At 49.1% G+C, this 19,000-nt stretch overlaps 1 protein-coding gene across 4 annotated transcripts in view; it reads right to left on the bottom strand.

Moving 5' to 3' along the window:
• Sh3gl3 (SH3 domain containing GRB2 like 3, endophilin A3) overlaps window positions 1-19,000 on the bottom strand; it is a 126,862-nt gene that overhangs the window by 14,845 nt on the left and 93,017 nt on the right. For all 4 annotated transcript variants that reach the window (XM_059272120.1, XM_059272128.1, XM_059272137.1 and 1 more), the window contains exons 3-6: window positions 18,843-18,915; window positions 15,958-16,101; window positions 12,544-12,677; window positions 9,613-9,771 (exon numbers count right to left, since the gene is read on the bottom strand). In XM_059272120.1, the coding sequence (XP_059128103.1) occupies window positions 9,613-9,771; window positions 12,544-12,677; window positions 15,958-16,101; window positions 18,843-18,915 (510 nt within the window). The remainder of the gene's footprint in view (window positions 1-9,612; window positions 9,772-12,543; window positions 12,678-15,957; window positions 16,102-18,842; window positions 18,916-19,000) is intronic.

Raw genomic sequence — 19,000 nt, forward strand, 5'->3', positions numbered from 1 at the left:
AGGTCACACACAGGGCTGGAGAGGCTGGGAAAACACTGTTAAATTGATTTGTGGTTATGAATCTGCTGTAACTCTACCAAACACCCTTTTAGATCTTAGATATCGTTTTTAATGCTCTAAAACTCATGGATCTAAAGATGGCAGGGGTCTTAGTTAGGGTTTCTACTGCTGTGAAGAGACACCCTGACCACAGCAACTCTGACAAAGAAAACAGTTCATCGAGGTGGCTCACTTACACTTCAGAGGTTTAGTCCATTATCCTCATGGCTGGAAGCAAGGCGGCATGCAGGCAGACACGGTGCTAGAGGAGGAGCTGAGAGTTCTAACACCTTGACTCACAGGCAACAGGAAGTAGTCTGAGACACTGGGTGTGGCTTGAGCCTATATGAGACCGCAAAGCCCACCGCCACAGTGACACACTTCCTTCAATAAGGCCACACCTACTCCAACAAAGCCCCACCTCCTAATAGTGTCACTCCCTCTGGGGGCTATTTTCTTTCCAACCACCACAGTGGGAGAGAGCTCTCCCAACTGTAAGTGAAACCAACGCTTGATAGATAGAGCTTCCTTAGAGAAATGTCTCTGTGAGTGCTTTCTAGTCAAGCCAGACCAAGAAACCAAGTCAATGAAGCCGTGATCAGAGAAAACAGGGGCAACAAGCCAGTCAATCCTGCTCCAGGGCAAAGAATTGTCTGTCCCATGTATTTCTGTTACCACCCAACAAAGCATTTTCCCTGAAACATACAGCACAAAGGGATGAGCTGGGGAGACTCCATTATTCCTCTTTTCCACAAACTGACATGCCCAGAAGATCTGCAGAGCTTGAAGGGGGGCCTGAGAGCTTCCCTGTTTATCAGTGGGGTTGAAGAGCCACTACAGCAAATAAGGATTGTTTATGTCTAGAACCTTCTCTAGCAAGGCCCAGAGGACTGCGGTGACTCCCCAACTCATCCACCCCACTCCCAGCCCAAATCTCTGGAACTCCAGATCTGGACAGAGATACAAATCAAAACCATGCATCCAGGCTTCGCCAAAATAGCATTTTCTTCGGTAGCATTCTAAGCAGCTTTGGGGTAAAATCTGGCCATTTCCTCATTCTGTTCTGTTCTCTCCCTGCACAGCCAACGGAGGACTTGCCTGCTCCACAGACTCACATTGCTTTCACGTATTGTCGAGAACTCTTTCAGCTGCCTGCCCTTTACTTTTATCACCCACTTATTTTAAACACAGGTCTAATGTGCGTTTACAACATACATGGATCCCACTCATGCCAGGAATGCACTGGGCACATGACTAAGGAAAGCCCTGGCACTGCACTTACTTTACCATGCTCTGTGGCCAGCAAAGCAGCACTGGCCTTCCATTTCCCAAAACCCAATAAACAAAACAAAGACAGCCTGGCCCCTGCAAAATCCTAAGGATTTCTTAAATTTCACCTCCTTGGCTTCTAAGAACATGGAAGAATCTGCTAAGGAAACAACGCTGCTTCCTGGAAACGCTGGAGCTGCATGCTGGGTGAAAAGCGCTAAGACCTCTCTGTCTTTAGTAATAGTAGTCTGTCTTGGACCCACTCTGAACTAAGCTTGCCATTTGCAAGACTTAAAAGGACACTGAAAGTCAACTAAATGAATAACCCTTATGTACACGGGAGTGGGAGTCACAAACTGCTTCTCTGGAACTGCACCTGGAATCCTACACTTGCTAGCTGACTCTGGGGAGACTTGGATCCCAGAGCCCCTAAATGCTTGGGAGACGGCAGCAGCACTGTGACGGTGCCCGCACGCCGTGGGTACCCAGGGAGAACCCGGAGAAGAGCTGCCAGACTCGACTCCTCTGATTGAATACAAAGGCAAGTCAGACCCAAACTGGATTGTCTATCACTGTTGGGGACCAGAAGCTTCCAGCCCCTCATCCCCATGCCAGGATGTGAGCTGTGTGCTGGGAACCAGCAGAGACAGCCTCTGATTCCAAGGCTACAACTCAAATTAAATGCCTAGAGAGACAGAGCCATGCAAAAGCAACAAACGTGGGCCCTGCAGAATCCAAAGGCCGTCCAGGTGAAACACATCCTCCAATGGCCACATCAAGGAATTTGAAAAGCTGCCTGTTGATCGCATGTGTGGGCAAAAGCTGGGGCTATGCTATGTTATACAGCGAGGACACTTGGCAGACAGTTTAAATCAGGGATCTTGAAATGAGGTGGCATTCTGGGTTTCCAGGGCGGCCCAACACATCTATAGATTGCTTTTGGGCTGAGGATGCAGCACGGCTGGTAGAATGCTGGCCTTGCATGCACTGAGCCCTGGGTTCAAATCCCAGGGTGGCCTAAACAGGAGGTCGTGACAATAATTCCAGCACCTAAGAGGTGGACCCAGGAGGACAAGGAGTTCAAGGTCACCTTCACTGCAGAGCAAGTTCTGAGGCCAGCCTGAACTACGTCAGACTCCGTCTCTCTCTCTCTCTCCCCTCTCCTCTCTCTCTCCCTCTCTCTCTCTCTCTCTCTCTCTCTCACACACACACACACACAAACACACACACACACGTGCATGTGGCAAATTTTTAAGAGGGAGACAAGAGGCACAGAATCAGAGTGGAAGACAAGACCATCAGAGTGGGAGGCTTGGAGACACTCTGCTGCTGATTTTGCAGATGGAGGGAGCCGAGCTAGGGGCCATGGAGCTAAGGAGGCTGGAAAGGGTGATAATGCAGGCTGCTGCCAACCTCCCCCTCCCCCATGGCTGATTTCCACTCTCCAGACTGGAAGACAACGGACTGATGTTCTTTACGTCACAGTGCTTACGGACACTCCTTACAGGAGTAATAGAAAATGAACACCACTGCTTTCTTCTCTTGTCCAGCCGCTAGAGTCTCCATTTCCTGGGGATGGAAGCTGTGGCCTTGAGACTCATGGAGGCAAACTGCCAACTTAGCTCTACGCTATGCATCCTTGGTCTTCTCTGAGCTGGGCCTGGGAGGCAACAGGCAGTAGAAACTCGACCCCTCCCATGACGGACAATGAATGCTGCATAAGAACCCGTGCATCTATGCACACATCTAATTCCCCAATCTCTCTCTGGCTGCAAACCAATGCATAAGTACCAGAATATGAGGCTCCTGGCCCTGGGGGTGGAGGCAGATCAGAGATGCCAGGGAACTAGAGTCACCATGATCTGTGGAAACCTCAGGGACACTCACGTGGGAGTCGAACATGAGTCAGGCCATTTGAGCCAACTGCAACGGACCTGGGATTATCCAAAGGAAGGGGGCTCAAAGATTATAGCTTACAAAGGCCTTCTAGCTCAACTGTCTGCAGGAAGATCACAGAAATGGGCAGCTGAGAAGAAACAGGCAGTGATACCCCAACCCCAGATGTCTGGGAGCCACAGTATGATTTGCATGAATGGATAAAGAAATGCAAATCTTTGGAAGCTGGCAAGCAGGCCTCTTTCCCAGCTGATGCCCATGTTTGCTAGGTGGGTCATCTTCTATTTCAAATGGGATAACTCAAGTGACTTCTCACTGTTGTGCTTAAGATCGCTGCTCTTTTGGAGTCCTCGGAGGAACTAGAGGGAATGTCTGGTCATAAACAGAGATGCTTCCTCCAGTGAATCTGAGTTCGGATCCATGGAGTCCACATTAAAAAAAAAAAAAAAAAAAAAAAACTGGCTGTAGTGGTGTGTACCTGTAATCCCAGCCCTGGGGAGGCAGAGACAGGAGGACCCCTGGGGCTTGCTGGCAGCCAGTCTAGACAAATCCATAAGCTCCAGGTTAGTGGGAGATCATGTTTCCAAAGTAAGGAGTGATGCAGGAAAACACCCAAAGTCAACCTGTGGCCTCCACCTGTGTACATGTACACACACACACACACACACACACACACACACACACACACACGCACACACACAAACATGCACAGAGACAGAGAGACAGACAGACATAGACAGACACACACACACCAACACGCACACACAGAGACAGACACAGAGACATACACACACAAACATGCACAGAGACAGACACACGCACACACACACATACACATACACACAGAGATCTAGAAAAAAAAATACTTCTCTGGACCCATGGAAAAAAACAAGGAATCTGGAATCTAGTAATTCCATTGGTTCTATGGATGAAAGGAGGCCTCTGGCTGGGGGATCTGTCAGCTCATGAATGTCACAACAGCCTGGCCTCTCTGGGCTGGACTAGATATTTTTACAATGTAATGTGTCTGGTTTCTTCTCAGATCAAAGGCTGGCATTTAATCATGCCAAGTTGTAAGGAATAAACTTCTCAGAGAAGGGTTAAACCTGTGGGTGAGGTGGCATTCCCAAGAAATGGCGATGATTGCTCAGAACCACCCTCCTGCCTGTGCAGCCCTATCCGAGTGTGAACTGTAGTGGGCACATGGCCTTCTCCAAAAGGCAGTCCTCTCTGGGTGCCAGTCACAATCTGGCACAGAAGGAGTCAGTCATGGGCCTGGCCCTCCAAGATCCCTGGGAACCAAGAGAGCCAAAACCACTCCTGGGCTTAAATGGTTGCCTGAGGAGTAATGGAGTCACTTGGCCTCAGCTAAGAAGTGAGATCCTCCTGGCCTTGAATCCAGCTCTTTCCAACAATATCAGCAAAGACTGTAATGTGGGGTGAAAGGCCACTCTTCCCTATTTTACCATTCCCAAATCTTCCTGAAATAGATGAGTAAATCAATGTGACATTTGTCTAGGAATGGTGGAATGAACTACTCAAGTTCCCATGCCATCCCTTCCCTTGTTCCGCACCAAAGGTAGATGAGGAATCTAATTCGTGAGATGGGGGGAGCACCCCAAACTACCAGGATACCTGAACTACTCCGGGTTCTGAACTGTTCTCTTCAAGAAAGCAGGCTGTGAAAGAGGCCAAGAGATCCCAGGTGCAGCTGGGTTTCTGAACGGAGGTTTAGATTTCAGATCTAGCTAGACATGTATGTGAGTGTCAGGCTGGTCTGGGAGTCCAGCTGGGCTCACCTGCTGGTTTCTCCGTTACAAGAATGTAGACTGGAGGAGGTTTCTATGGTTTGAAGAGAAAGCATTGTATATACACTGTAAGTTTGAAGACAGAATGAACCCACTTCTACAAATAGTTTTTACTACAAATAAAAATGTAGTAAAAACTTCTACAAATAAATAGTTATATAATCTACACTTGGGAGACCCAGGAAAGACAAAGTCTAAAGTCTGTTCATTCCATTCAAAGTTCCTCCAGGCAGAGCTTTGGCAAACACTTTTTTCTATGCATGTGCTGGTAAATGGTTGCTGTCTTGGGACTGGAGAGATGGCTCAACGCTTAAGAACAATAAACTGCTCTTCCAGAGGACCCTGGTTTGATTCCCAGCACCCACATGGTGCTCACAACCCTTTGTAACTCTAGGATGGGGATTTGTTGCCCTCTGTTGGCCTCCATAGGTACTGCTCTCACATGGTGAACATTCATACGCATAATTGTCTTTTAGAGCTCTTACTGTATCTTATCCAGGACAGCGGGAGATGAGGGCTAGGGATGGTGGGTCCAATTGCCCTCTGGAGGGTGAGGTTTGAGCCCTGGAATTCCTGGTGCCACAGAAGCATAGGCAGGAGGTAACCAAGATGGAGCACATCATCTCAAATACTTCCTCTCACTCACGTTCCTCGCTGTTCATTCAATTCTTTAGAGTAGGTGCTTACAAACCCTGATTCCATTCTCTCCTACAGCTGGGCCCTTAGCACTGCACCTTACTCTGCCCCTGTAACCGTTCTCATGGTCAGAAGCCTGGTGAGGGTTCCTCAGCCAGTGTCAGCACTGTATATGGTGTTTGGGTGGAGGAGCCAGGCCAGCATCCATCAACTGAGGTTGTAGAGAGAGAAGGTGAAATTTTGAGACTTTGGCCCTGAGCTATATACCCTCCAACATGGCTGATCAGAAGGACTATAATTGCATCAAATACTTGACCTCTTTGTCAACTTCTCCATTAGACAGGACCCAAACCAGTGTCCGCTGTGCCTGAGATCCCCAGCTGCTCCTAACGACAGCATAAACATCTCCCACTTGTGCTTGGAGGGAGCCAGGGATCTTCTGCCGTCTGCTACCATGCTCTTCCTGAAACCATATTCTAATAGTCTGGCCCCCAATTTCCAACAGGCGCAATGCTAACTGTGTCCTAGTTTGAATATGAAATGTCCTTCCAGGACCATGCACTCAAGTTTTGATCCAAAGATGGCAATATTTTCGATAACTTATGGAACTTTAAGAGAGTAAGCCTAGAGTTTGGAGGAAATAAGACATGGGAGAGGGGAATTCTATATCGTATTCTGTATCTTGTCCTGGGGCTGACTCAGTCTCTCCTCCCTCCCCCTCTCTGCCTCCCGCCCTGAATTTGATCACTACAACAGTAGTATCTCTGCCACACCGTGATGCTCCATGTCACTATAACACAGAAATAATGGAGCCAGCTGACCATGGCTGAGACCTCTAACCCCTGAGGCTAAGCTCATCATCCCTCCTTTTAAGCTGTTCTCTCAAGTAACAAGTACAGTAAATGAAAGTCTGGCCAACTCAGGGTCTAAGCACCGTCAAACCCATCAGGCAGAGCCAAGGGTTGCAGACAACTATGTCTGACAAGCATTAGAGAGGTCCAGTCGTGTTTACTTGACACCATGATGATATCCTGGGGGGAAATCCAGCCATCACCAACTACCCTGAAGCCCAGCTTCCCAATCATGGCTGGAAAGGCTGAGTGACAAAGGGTGGACATGAAGTTGGTGACCAAGAAGTATCAGAACTCTGTGGACAACATGACCATGGCCTTGGCTTCGTCAGGGAGATGAACCAAAGCCAAGGTGAGAGTTAAAAAAAAAACAAAACAAAAAAACAAAAAAACCAGACACCCAACCTCACCTCAGCATGTATTATTAGCACCTTTCCCTCCCTCCCCAATCAGATCACACCTACACCTTACCCCCCAGCAGGGGGCAGCACTGGCATTAGCGTGTGGGATAGCAGGGTTCAACTGGAGGTTTTTTTACACTTTATCTGGTCAACAGGAGAGAGACTGTCAGGCCACACAAACCTGGAAAAGACAAGGGGGACCCCTTGCTTCCGTGTCTGAATGCTGTCATCTCATGAAGAGAAGGAAGACAGTCTGCTGGATAACACCATGACCAGTGGTTCTCCTTAGCTAGAACCTGACTGTGGGAAGGGGTGAAAGCAAGTGTCCTGTGATGTCATCAACAGCACAGCTGAGCCCCGGTCACAACACGCTGGGGAAATGATGGCCCTGGCTATTGCCCTCATCATCATCACTAAAGTCCTCATCACCATGGCCGCCATGACCACAGGGTCCTGGATGAGACAGTGAAGGAAGAACCAGGAGCCTGGTGCTGAGGTGGCCTGGATGACCCTTCGCTGTCTCACTGTGTGGTCTCTTCTGATCTCAGGGTTCAGTGGTCAGAGGCTTATGACAAAGGATCGGGCAGAGAATAGAGGGGCACCTCCACTACCAGCCAAGTTGTGGATCCTAGGAGGGGGAGGGGAGGAAGGGGAGCCCCACTTACAGGAGTGGTGCCTTCTCACCTGGGGGTCAACTCCTTAGAGGCACCCTGCAGTCATGTCTGAACTAGGCCTATTCCAGGACCCCTCTGGAGCCCTGGGATAAAACTAGGTCCTACTTTTCCTAGAGGGGACTGACCTGTCACTGTCAAAGAATGGACCAATGGCTGCATTTGTATGACCAAGTGTGGGGTCTCTGAATTCTGTTAATGTAGAGAAAGCACAGATCTCTTGGGCCAATTGTCAAAGCCAGCACGGCTGAGTCGGCCTTTCTGCACAGAGAACTCGGTGTATGTGGGGGGGGTGGGGGGCAGACATTGTGGAAGCTCGTGTGGGAAGGTCATGAGTAGGGCAGGTTGGTGGGCAATTGATCTGACTAGAAGCTGTGGCCTCAGCATCTGAAGGCCCTCTAATAGGCCCGGGGCCAGCACGGCAGTACTTGTTGGGTCTTTAACAAGTTAGAGGACCTCAAAAATGGTTCCTAAATACTTCACATGTGAATTAAGTGTGGCACTCTGAAACAAAACAGAACAAATCTGCCCAAAGCTTGGGGTAATTTCAAGAGGGGGAAAAAAAAAAAAGAACAAATAGAGACAGTGAATGCTTACATGTCCCCCACATACACACCCCCAAAAGGCATAAAGGATGAACAGATTCAAAGGCAAAACACAACAGAGCACACCTCTCAGTCTTCAGCAGTTTGATGGACAAGAGAAATTTCAAGCGGGTTTCTAGACCCGAGAGACTCCGTTCCCTGGATTTAATGAGAGGTCAGGTTTGTGCATCACCCTCCCATGTCTTAGCACGGAGAGAAAGGCATTCCTACATTCTCTGTTTGACCTGACACAAGGTCTTGGTGTACCTTTAATAAACCATTGTAAATACAACACGAGAATAAATAAAATCCTGCCTTCCTATACAGGTGCGCAGTTTTAGCAAATGTGCCTAAAGCTAATGCCCGGGCTCGTGACTGTGGTCCCAATGGCTAACTGTGGTGCCTATGAGCAGACAAAGTGCAAGCCGGCCTCAGGCTCCATCAGCATTGAAAGTACATGTTACAGAGTTGTGCTGCTGGGATCCTGGCTCCTCTCTGTTCTTCTCACCCTCACTCTGTAAACCCCTCCAGCTCAGGGCATCTCTTCCCCCAGCTTCTCTTTTCTACATAGCCCAGCCATTTTGGCCACAAGCTCTCTTGGTTCTTCTCTCCTCCTCTCTCTCCTCTCTCTCTTCTCTCTCTCTCTCTCTTCTCTCTCTCTCTCTTCTCTTTCTCTCTCGCTCACTGCCCCCTCCCCCAGTCTGATTCAATCTGGACTCTTCCAGATGTTTCTGGCTGTACTTCTCATATCTATAATAAAAACCCTTCTCTTTACCCAAACCTTGGAGCGGTCACATCCTCGATGTCACTCAATGTCACCACTGGACCAGTCTGAGGATGAGGATTCAGGAGAGAGGCCAGGGGTGGAACCACCCAGCAACGCCTGGCTAGGAATCCCTGTCCCCTTTAGTTCAGCTTCCCTCTACTACTGGGACAAATTAAAAAGAGTAACAAGAAACAGTCCATCATAATGCTATTGCTTCTGGAAGGCGTGGCCCTAGACCTTCACAGCCCCCAAGTTCACAAGCACCCGTGTGAGCCAGCCAACACGTAGGCTAGGCTTTTATGTCCCTGGTGTTCATTCTGATAGGAAAAAGCCTCAGGGGGCTGGAGGGTGAGACAGATCTTCGCCCTCACACATCTGCCCCAGAGAATGAAAGACTACAGCTCCAAACCACAAAGCTATGGCTTTAAACACCAAGGCTGGTCTCCTGGGCCATCTTCTGTGACAAGGCCACCTCCAGAGATAAGCAAGCCTCCCCAAGGGCCTAAGGTTTCAATCAGGGATTGTTGAATATGTATCACTACTTCTAAGGCAGGAAGTGACCATTACAGAACATTCTAGAAACGTCCATAACAATTATGGTTTCAGAGCTTCTCCACATGCCAGTCATGCTCACATACAACAATGTTTTACTCATGTACATTAAAGTCTTCCATTCGGTTTAAATACTTACATCATTTTCTAAAAAATTAAACATGCTTCTTTCAGCCAGTTCCTTTGACTCTTCAAACTTTTCTATTGCTTGTCGGATTTCTTCCTCGGGTATCTTACCTACTCGCCTCTTTTTATAATCATAATCCAGGCGGCGGCCTTCCAGCTTTCTCAGGTGGTGCTAAAAAGAGAGAGGAAATCCCCACACAGTATGGACACTCACGCCACGGTGTGTGATCGTGTGCACACATCGTCTTCCCTCCACCTATGGAAACACTCATTACTTGTTCTCAGTCTGAATTCCACCTTTTGCTGTTTGAGAATTTCATGCCCGTCTACATGTTTAGCAAAGCCACGGCCCACTCTCTTCCCCTGTTCCCCACCACCACCACTTTCCCTGGCCAACTTCACGGGCTCTCCTTTTTGAAACCCACGGAGACCACTTGGCATTCCTGAAGAAAACTGACTCCCCCTCCCTGGAAGCCATTGACTGCCAGTCCTCAGCTAGGAGGCGGGACTTCGTAAGCCTCTGCCCCACCCATTCTCCAGGTGAGAAACCATCGCCCCCTTCTGCTTGCTCTGCATCCCTCGGCTGCTGCTGAAGGCTTCCTAGGCTGCCAAGCACTCAGGAACATTTACAGAATGGACACCTGGTGGGCGGGTGAGAGAAGGAGAATTCGGGTGGAGCCCGAGGAAGGATACAGTACCCTTGCTCAGATAACCATTTCTAACAGCCTCCACAGTCCACAGGGGCACAGACAGCTTCTAACCACACTAACTCTACAAAAAATAAGGGCATTTCCATTGTCAATTCCTCGCTAAGAGACTGACTATAAAAACATGCATGTCTAGTGTCCATTAGGATGCCCATGAATCTCCCTAAAGTTCTGAAATGTTATAGAATACGATGTATAAAACACTATCAGTGAATGCTGAGGGGCGATTGTCCTAGGCCACCTCAGGAATGGAGGAGACTTAGGAATTCTTCCATTGCACTGGGAATGGTAACAGTTAAGAGTAAGTGTGTTTTGCACTATTTCTCACAACTCAACAACTCACGATGTACCCTGCGGAACCAGCCACACAGCAGGGTGGCAGCAGTTAGTGGGTTTGCCATACACTCAAGGTCACAGCATGAACAGCGGAGGCAGGATCTCTGTGCAAGGCTGTGTTCGGGAAAGAAATTTGCTATTCTCACAACTCAGATGCCACTTCTCAGGGTCAGTGCTGAGCAAAACATAGGTCCTCACCCCAAGGGACTTACTGCCCAATGAGGAAAGAGATGGACAGCCATGCTCATGACCCAGAGGCCCAGGAGGAGTGCCTCAGAGCCTTGAGAGGGAACAGAGGACTTAACAGAGGAAATAACATCTGAGCTGAGACCAGAGAAGCTAGGCTGGGAAAAAAACAATAGTAAGAGCAAAAATGGCCACCTGGGGACAGGGGGTGACTCCTGGAGGTTGGGCAGAGATCAGAGAAGGGAAAGGGGGCGCAATAAGGCCACAGAGACCCGGAGGCAGATGAAGGTGAAGGCGCTACATCTTCACACAAGGCCAAGGTCAGCTCCTGAGGGCTTGGATCTTAGGAAGATCCCTCTAGCTGAGAGCTGGAGACAGGCGGGGCCAGAGTCCAGGGATGCTGTGATGATGTGTTTAAACACCACCAGGAAGGAGCCAACAGAAACAGGAGGAAGGAAGACGTGGCAAGGCAGGGTAACAGGTCTTGACGGGGTGAGATGGATAGGCCTGGGGCCCAGTGGGGACTAGGCTGTCACAGAAATGGGGACCTGTTTTTCTTGGGATGGAAGGAAGGGCTGACAACAGATGGGTGGATTCAGGGGTGTCCAAATAAGGAGGGGTACAAAAGGCAGCTCCTGTGTCTCATTCAGTCCTCCTGGATCCGTCCCTCATACTTCTTGCTTTTAGAATAAACTCTAAATGCAGATAAAGGCATCTGGGTCCCTCCAGGCCTCCCCGCCCTCCCTCCCTCCACAGTCCCCCGGTTTTCGCCCTGTGTCCTGCTGTCCAGTCTGCTCGGACAGCAGCTCCTCAGAGACCTGCCCTCGTCCAGCTGTGCTGAGGCCGCGCCTCTCCTCAGGCTGACCTGCTCTTGCCTCTCCACCATCTGCAACAGCTGGCTGTGTCCCCCCAGGCACTTATTTATGTGCCTCAGAAGGGCACACACTTCATCTGTCTGTTACAGGGACTCACGATATCACCTAAGCTCTCCTTGGACTCACGATCTCGGTGGCTACACTGTTAAGACTCTCTGGGCCTGAAGAGATAAAGACAAGCCCAAGGTTCAAATGATATTGCCACCCAAGAGAAGCGACGGCAATCAAGTTTAAAGACAGGCTGCTATTCTCTACAACGCCACAAGAGGGCGTCTAGCCCTTCAGAGCAGACGTCTGGCAGCTGGGATTGCTTGGAGCCGTTGCGCACATTTGCAAAAGCAGCCGGCCTCCACACGACCTGGAAGCTCCCAGGGACACTCTGGACAACCATCTCTTGCAGGCTTCCAGATGAAAGCTTTTAGTTCCTAGATTTCCTAGGTTTCCTTGAGAAAGAATAAAAATCAATGACCACGGCTGCAGTGGATCCAAGCATACAGCTGATACGGCGTGATACTAGCCATCAAAACTACACCCCAGAGTATGGAGTCACCGCGTGACGTGAGACGTGGCTGCAGAAATGCGATGTGCAGTCTGGTTTGTAGATGAGTCCGCAGAGGTGATGAACTGAAAGCGACATCTGGGCTTTGCGCCTCCCCTCAACAGAGAAAACGGGCCCCAGTGCTCTTTCTCAGGGAGCCATGTAATACAGTAACCGAGTTCAGTTCTCACCCCTCCAGTAAGACCCGGACGCCTGCTGAGCCCCTGCAGAAACCCTGTCACGGTTTTAAGTCACGGTGTCCTTATGAGAAGCACCGGGCGAGGACGGCCGGGAAGACTCACCCCAATCTCTTTTAAGTCTTTGTCTTGCAGTAGCTGCAGTGGGTCAATAAAAGTTTGCTTCACATTAATATCCAGAGAATCTTTCACCTCGGCCATGCGTTTCATGGATTCACCAACTTCCATCAATGCGTTGCCTTGAACGAAAGGACACAGAGCTCCGTTTCAGAATCATACTCTAGGTTTTGGTGACGCAAATTCTTTCTCCAAAACCTGAGGACTGTGGTACAGGGAAGCTTCGCCCTGAGGCCTCCGCTTCCCGACTCAGAAAGACTAGGAAAGGGAGACATCTACCTGTTCTCCTAAAGCACGTTTTCCACCCTCCTGTGCTCGCCTCCCCTTCAAAGTGAGCTGGTAGACCAAAGCACTTCCCACTTCGGCCACTAGATGGAGACAATGGTCTTCTGTGGAAAGTCGGGGCTGTAAACTGGCACCAGGGGTTCCTTAGAGTTCAGGGATAAACTCTCTTTGTAAACAATGAAGGGATTCATTCATGGGGATACATGCTTAACCAACACAGACCACAAAGGAATAAGGCCTCCCTGCTGCAGGAGCAGTATGACACCCTCCCTGTAGATGGTTCTGGAACCTCCCTGAGGTCGGAGCTCTCAGGCATCAGGGAGGCCCTGTGGCCAGGACGTACAGGCAGGACAGGGAATACTGCCTGGATGTGGGCAGCACATCTTTAGTGAATGATCCTCTGGTATTTTGGTGTACCTTTCAAGGTCTTTGCCACCAGTATCTGGTTGCCATGCACAGTGAGGGTTAGAGGGTCTCTGGAGGACACCCCTGGGACACTGCATGAGATTAAAAACAAACAAAAAACTATGTTTCCTTTATCTGGATCCTCCACATCGATTTTGTAAAAAGATGTGGACAAGAAGAGTTCTCTCAGTTCCTTAGGTTGGAAACCTGAAGGACCCTGCTCAAGCCTGACCTTTGAGTCAGTAGAGAACATGGACAATTCACTCACACAAAAAAACAGACAGCAACAGCTACCTCACCCCACTCTTAAAGGAAGCAGATTCACAGCTGAGTCCTTGCCAGTTAGAAGTGGGAACCATCTCTGGAAATTAAGGTTGGCCAGGATGCCAGTCCAACCCACTGAGTGTCGCTGTAACTAGGAGGAGGGGGTCCTGAACTGAGCTGTCTAGAATTTGGTTCCGAGTCGTTCCTACCCGGAGGAAGGAGGTCTCTCCCTAGCTTGGACACTCCTTCCTCCCCACTTGTTTGACCCTGACATTCGTTGTCACCAGGGCCCGGGTATCCCAATATCAGCCCGCTGAGCTGTGACAGAGACATTTGAAATATGCCTCTTTGGGGGACTGGAGAGATGTCCATCAGTAAAGTATGTGCTGTGCACACGTGAGCACCCAAGTCTGACCCCGAGAACATATGTAAGAATATAAAAAGCCAGGCTGGCAAGGCACACGTGCAGTCCCAGTGCTGGGAGGTGGACAGGAGGCCCTGAGCGCTGGCTGGCCAGCCGCTGTAGCTCTCAACAAGCTCTAAGTTCAGGGAGAGACCATGCCCAAATATATAGTGGAAGGAGACTGGTGAAGACCGTTAGCCTCCACTCGTGAACACCTACACACATGCACACACAAACACCCCCTCTTCAAGAAGCCAGTGACTATGTCCTGAGCATTGGCTGTCACCTCCCCACAATCTGCACTCCCCCTCCACACCAAGAGTAGCGCTGCTGAATAGCACAGCACGGCCTACTCTCTGCACTTTAGAAGAGTCAGGCATGGAGCACCAAGCAAAAGTCACAAAGTAAAGTGTAGACCAGACTTTCCTGGAAACAGCAACTGTCCATCTCTCCCACAGCCCTGATGAAACCAGTTCTCTCCCACCATGGGAGTTCCTTCCAACAGCTAGCTCAACTGTTTGCTGCCACATGCCTGTCGTCATGGCCAGGTGCACAGCAACAGTGTCCTTCTATCCCAGGGTCTCATCTGTTTTCTCAATGGATGTACCTTCAGGGTAAGAAAAATTGGCTACTGTGTTCCCACTGGACCTTGGAATAAAATAAAATCCACATTCACACTGCCATATGGGCACTATGACCCTCTCTTAGGAGTGAAATAACACAGCCTTTGTTTGGTGCCGAGACAAATCCTCCCAGGTACTTCAGGCTGGCTTCAAACTCACAATCCTCCTGCCTCTTTCTCCCAAGTCCTGAGATTCTATGTATATGTCACCATGCCAGGGGTGATGGTGTGTGCTTGTAGCCCAGCACTGGGGATGTGGAGACTGGATGGCCCCCAGGACTCCCTGGCCAGCCGACCTAGCCTAACTGTTGGCAAGCCCAGTTCCAGTGCGAGACTTTATCTCAAAACACGGTGGCGGCTGCTGAGGGATGACACCAGAGGTTTATCTCTGGCCTACAGCGCGTGCGCGCGCGCGCGCACACACACACACACACACACACACACACACACACATACACACATCCTCTCCTATCTATAGAACTTTCAGAGCTTGGGAATATGAAGGCAAGCAAAGACGTGTGTACTAAAAGAAGGTACAGAGTTCGAGGTCAGCCTGCTGGGGGTGATGCAAGCCAGCCAGGGATGCATGATGAGATCTTGTCCCCAAACGAAATAAAACAAAACCAGTCTATCCAGATGGATGGAGAAAATGTAGTACACACACACACAATGGAATTTTATTAAGCTGGAAAGGGAAATGAAATCATGAAATTTGTGAAAAAAAGTGGTGCTGGGAAATATTATATTCAGGGAAATAAGTCAGATTCAAAAAGACAAATATGCAGATCCTAGCTTTTTATTTATTTTAGTGTGTGTGTGTGTGTGTGTGTGTGTGTGTGTGTGTGTGTGTGTGTGTGTAGAGAGAGAGAGAAGGAGATGGGTTTAGGTCATAAAACTGTAAAGGGACCATAGAGGAGAAAAAGAGATCTCAAATGGGAAGGGTGAAGACAGTAACAGAATGCATGCTAGAATGCATGCTTGAATGCATGCTAGAATGCAGAAAAGTGCAAGGACCAGAGGATAGGGGCAGAGTGGGGAAAGTGTGGGGGAGGGAGGGTCAAAAAGACTTAGACATATCATGCCATAGTTGGAGGGGGGGTCACGAAAGTCAATAAATAGTAAATAGAGAGGGGGAGATCTAGGATATATGTATACATATATGTGTGTATAGTGTGTTTTAATCTTTAAAATATAGGAGAATGAACAAGAGATACAAAGGCTATCTAACAGTTTAACTGAGCCAACCCATGGAGATGGGATTACTGATACTAGCATTATCCTTACCTATGTTTTCTAGCCCCCCTGTAATGAATATACTACTCTGTAATATGTAAAACTATTATATTGCAAAGACACAGGTTTTGTGGACAACCAAAGGCCACCCTGGTGTTCCCACAGTGCCGGCTGGGCCGGGGGTACCCACCAAAAGCAGATTCTTCTCCGAGCTCCTTGCCATACTTCAGCATGCAGTCCCCCAGCAAGCCTTCTGTCTGCGGGTAGCCAGTGGCCTTCACCTGCCCTCGGATCTTCGACATAGTGTTCAGCATTCCCAGCTTAGCTCTGTATGCTTAAAAACATTGTTATTTGTAATTCCTTAAAGTTACAAGGCGCCGTGACCATCACATGGCCTTCAACAAACACAGCCACCCGAACCAAGGCCCTCACAGACAAAACACCAGAGACCCGCCATCATTTTCTGACAGGATTTTCCAAAGCCTTTGCAGGGAGGCGTGGGGTGCTAGGCACTCTGGCACAGTCACAACATCCACGGACATTACAGACCAGGCGGTCTCTGAACCACAGTATGCTGTGTTTAACAAGCGCCTGCCGTAAGCGCCGGCCTCCAACATGTGACATTTTCAACACTTGGAGCTGAACACTGACACCTGTGCAGCCACTTGTGCTGGGGACAAATGTAAGTGAAGACTGGAACCATTGAGGTGGGGGCTGTCAAGCTGCCAGCCGGTCATCAACCCCCTCACTCTGCTCCCAAGAAATGACTCAAACGGAGAATTCGCAAGGTCATAAAACAGGTCTGGGGCACACAGGTAGGAGGCAGATGCCACCACAGTGAACAGTCACCTGTATTGCTGTCCTGTCTCCCCAGGTGCGTCTCAGCAACTTTCCTTGGGGAGGTAGTGGGCAGCTGTGGCTTCCCACCTTCTTTTCTGTCTCTAACTTAAGCACTGAACAGTTATTAGTTCTAGCACTTGGTTTTGAATGAGAACACTCCCCACAGGCTCAGATGTTTGAGTATTTCCCCAGGTGGTGGAACTATTTGGGAAGGATTAGGAGGTGTGGCCTTGTTGGAAGAAGTATGTTCCTAGGGTGGGCTTTGAGGCTTCCAAAGCCATTTCCAGTGTGGTCTCTGCCTCCTGCTTGTAGTTTTTGAGACGTGAGCTCTCTGCTGTTCCTGCCACCATGACCTTGCCCCACCAGCATGAAACTGTAACGCTCTGAAACTGTAAGTTCAAATTAAAAGACTTTCTTTTATAAGTAGCCTTGCTTATGGTGTTTGTCACAGCAATGGGAAAGTGACTAACACATCTGGGCTGCATGCTGTGTTGACATGGGCACTTGAGAGACCCCCAGAAAACATCTGCCCTTCCTGCACCTCACTGTGTGCGGTCACACCTATACAGTGGGACTCTGATAAACTCTGGGGTGGTGCCAGGAAAGAGAGGTGCTGCAGGAAGACTTCAGGGTACCTCTAAAAAGCCCAAGAATGTCTGTCAAGTAAAGTACAGCAGGAATCCTACTGTGTAATCAATGGACTGTGGCGGGCCGATTTGACAAAATGGCAAGCATCTATGGGAAATGGAGGCTATGAACTAGATACCAAGCTAAAAGGATCCAAGGCACCAGCTGTGGTCTCTATGACATTTATATTTAATGTAGTCTAGGCAAGTATTCCTCAAGCTTGACCATATAAGAAGGTAACTCAGGATTCAGTTGGTCTGGGGTGAGCTCAGGATTCTGTGTGTCCAGCTATCTCAAAGCTGGTCCTGCTGGGCTGCGGGTTACACCCTAGAGTAGCAATCATGGTGTCAGCCTTTCAAGCCTTGCCCATCTCGGCCCTAATCCCTTATCTATCCTCCAGGTCTCCAAACCCCCAAGCATCACCCAGCCACACAAATTCACACAAACCACACACACACACACACACACACACACACACACACACACACACACACACACTGGTTTCCCTCCCCGATCCCCTGTCAGAGTGGGTGTGCTGGTACATCAGTCCTCATTTTCACGATAACCAGTGGTCTCTGGCCAGGGGATACTTTTCCCTGATAGCCAGCTGCTCCCTATTCCATTCCAATGTCAGTTCTTGGAGGGTGGAGTCTGCCCGACTGTGTGTTCTAGAGCCTAGAAAGCCTCTCACATAGAGACAACGCTTACATAATTTTGTAGGCTAATACATCAGGAAAGGAACTCGTCACTCCAGTCACTGATGAGGCTGGACAAAGCACACATCACTGGGAATTTTAGGGCTATTACCATCTCGAGACTTTAAAGCCCACACCATTCTCCCTGGACGGTCTGACTGAATGTGTGCTCTTAGATGGTCAGTGTGTGTGTGCATCTTCTGATTCCTATGGCTAAGGGACTCACAGTGACTCCCAGAGCAAATCCTAAGAGGAAAAGCACAAGGCTTGCACAGCCTCTGCTGATTCTGGGACCCAGGGATGAAGGCCTGTGTAGAAGCTGACGTTCGAATTTTCCACACTGCTCCTGCCACTGGTTGTGACTCACCCTCAGCATTGAGGTCACAGTGAGACCCGTTCAGATTAATACACAGACCTTTTAGAACAGGATAGAGGACTCTTGTTAATTAAGAAAAGATAACTAAGAAAACATTTTTTTGTTTTGTTTTGTTTTTTGAGACAGGGTTTCTCTGCGTAGCTTTGAAGCCATTCCTGGAACTCACTCTGCAGCCCAGGCTGGCCTTGAACTCACAGAGATCCACCTGCCTCTGCCTCCTGAGTGCTGGGGTTAAAGGTGTGCGCCACCACCGCCCAGCAAGGAAACATTTCTAAAATGTGCAGTGGGTTTCTGAAGAATACAGAATAGCAGAGAAGAAGATGTCTACTGAGGGATGCCTGTACTGAGACCAACACTCCATCCTAACCGAGTGCCTGTTGTCCTCATCAGCTAGGACTCACGACAGCCACACTGTGTCCCCGGACAGTCCACAACTGAATTCCATTATTTGGACACACATGCAAAGGGGCTCGGGATCAACAGAGTCCAAGGACACAAACGGGCAAGAGAGTGTTTGAAGACGCGCTCTGACATTACCTGGATTGGGCTGGAGATACTCTGTGGCTTTGGAAAGGATTTCTGCAACAGCCTTACTGGTAATATCTACTTTCTTTAGAACAAGACAAAATAGAAATGTTAGCGAATTTTAAACTCCTGAAGTCACAGAACCAACAACAAACATTTTCAATTCATTT

The sequence above is a fragment of the Peromyscus eremicus genome, chromosome 1 (genome assembly GCF_949786415.1).
Source record: "Peromyscus eremicus chromosome 1, PerEre_H2_v1, whole genome shotgun sequence".
In the NCBI taxonomy this organism is placed as follows: domain Eukaryota; kingdom Metazoa; phylum Chordata; class Mammalia; order Rodentia; family Cricetidae; genus Peromyscus; species Peromyscus eremicus.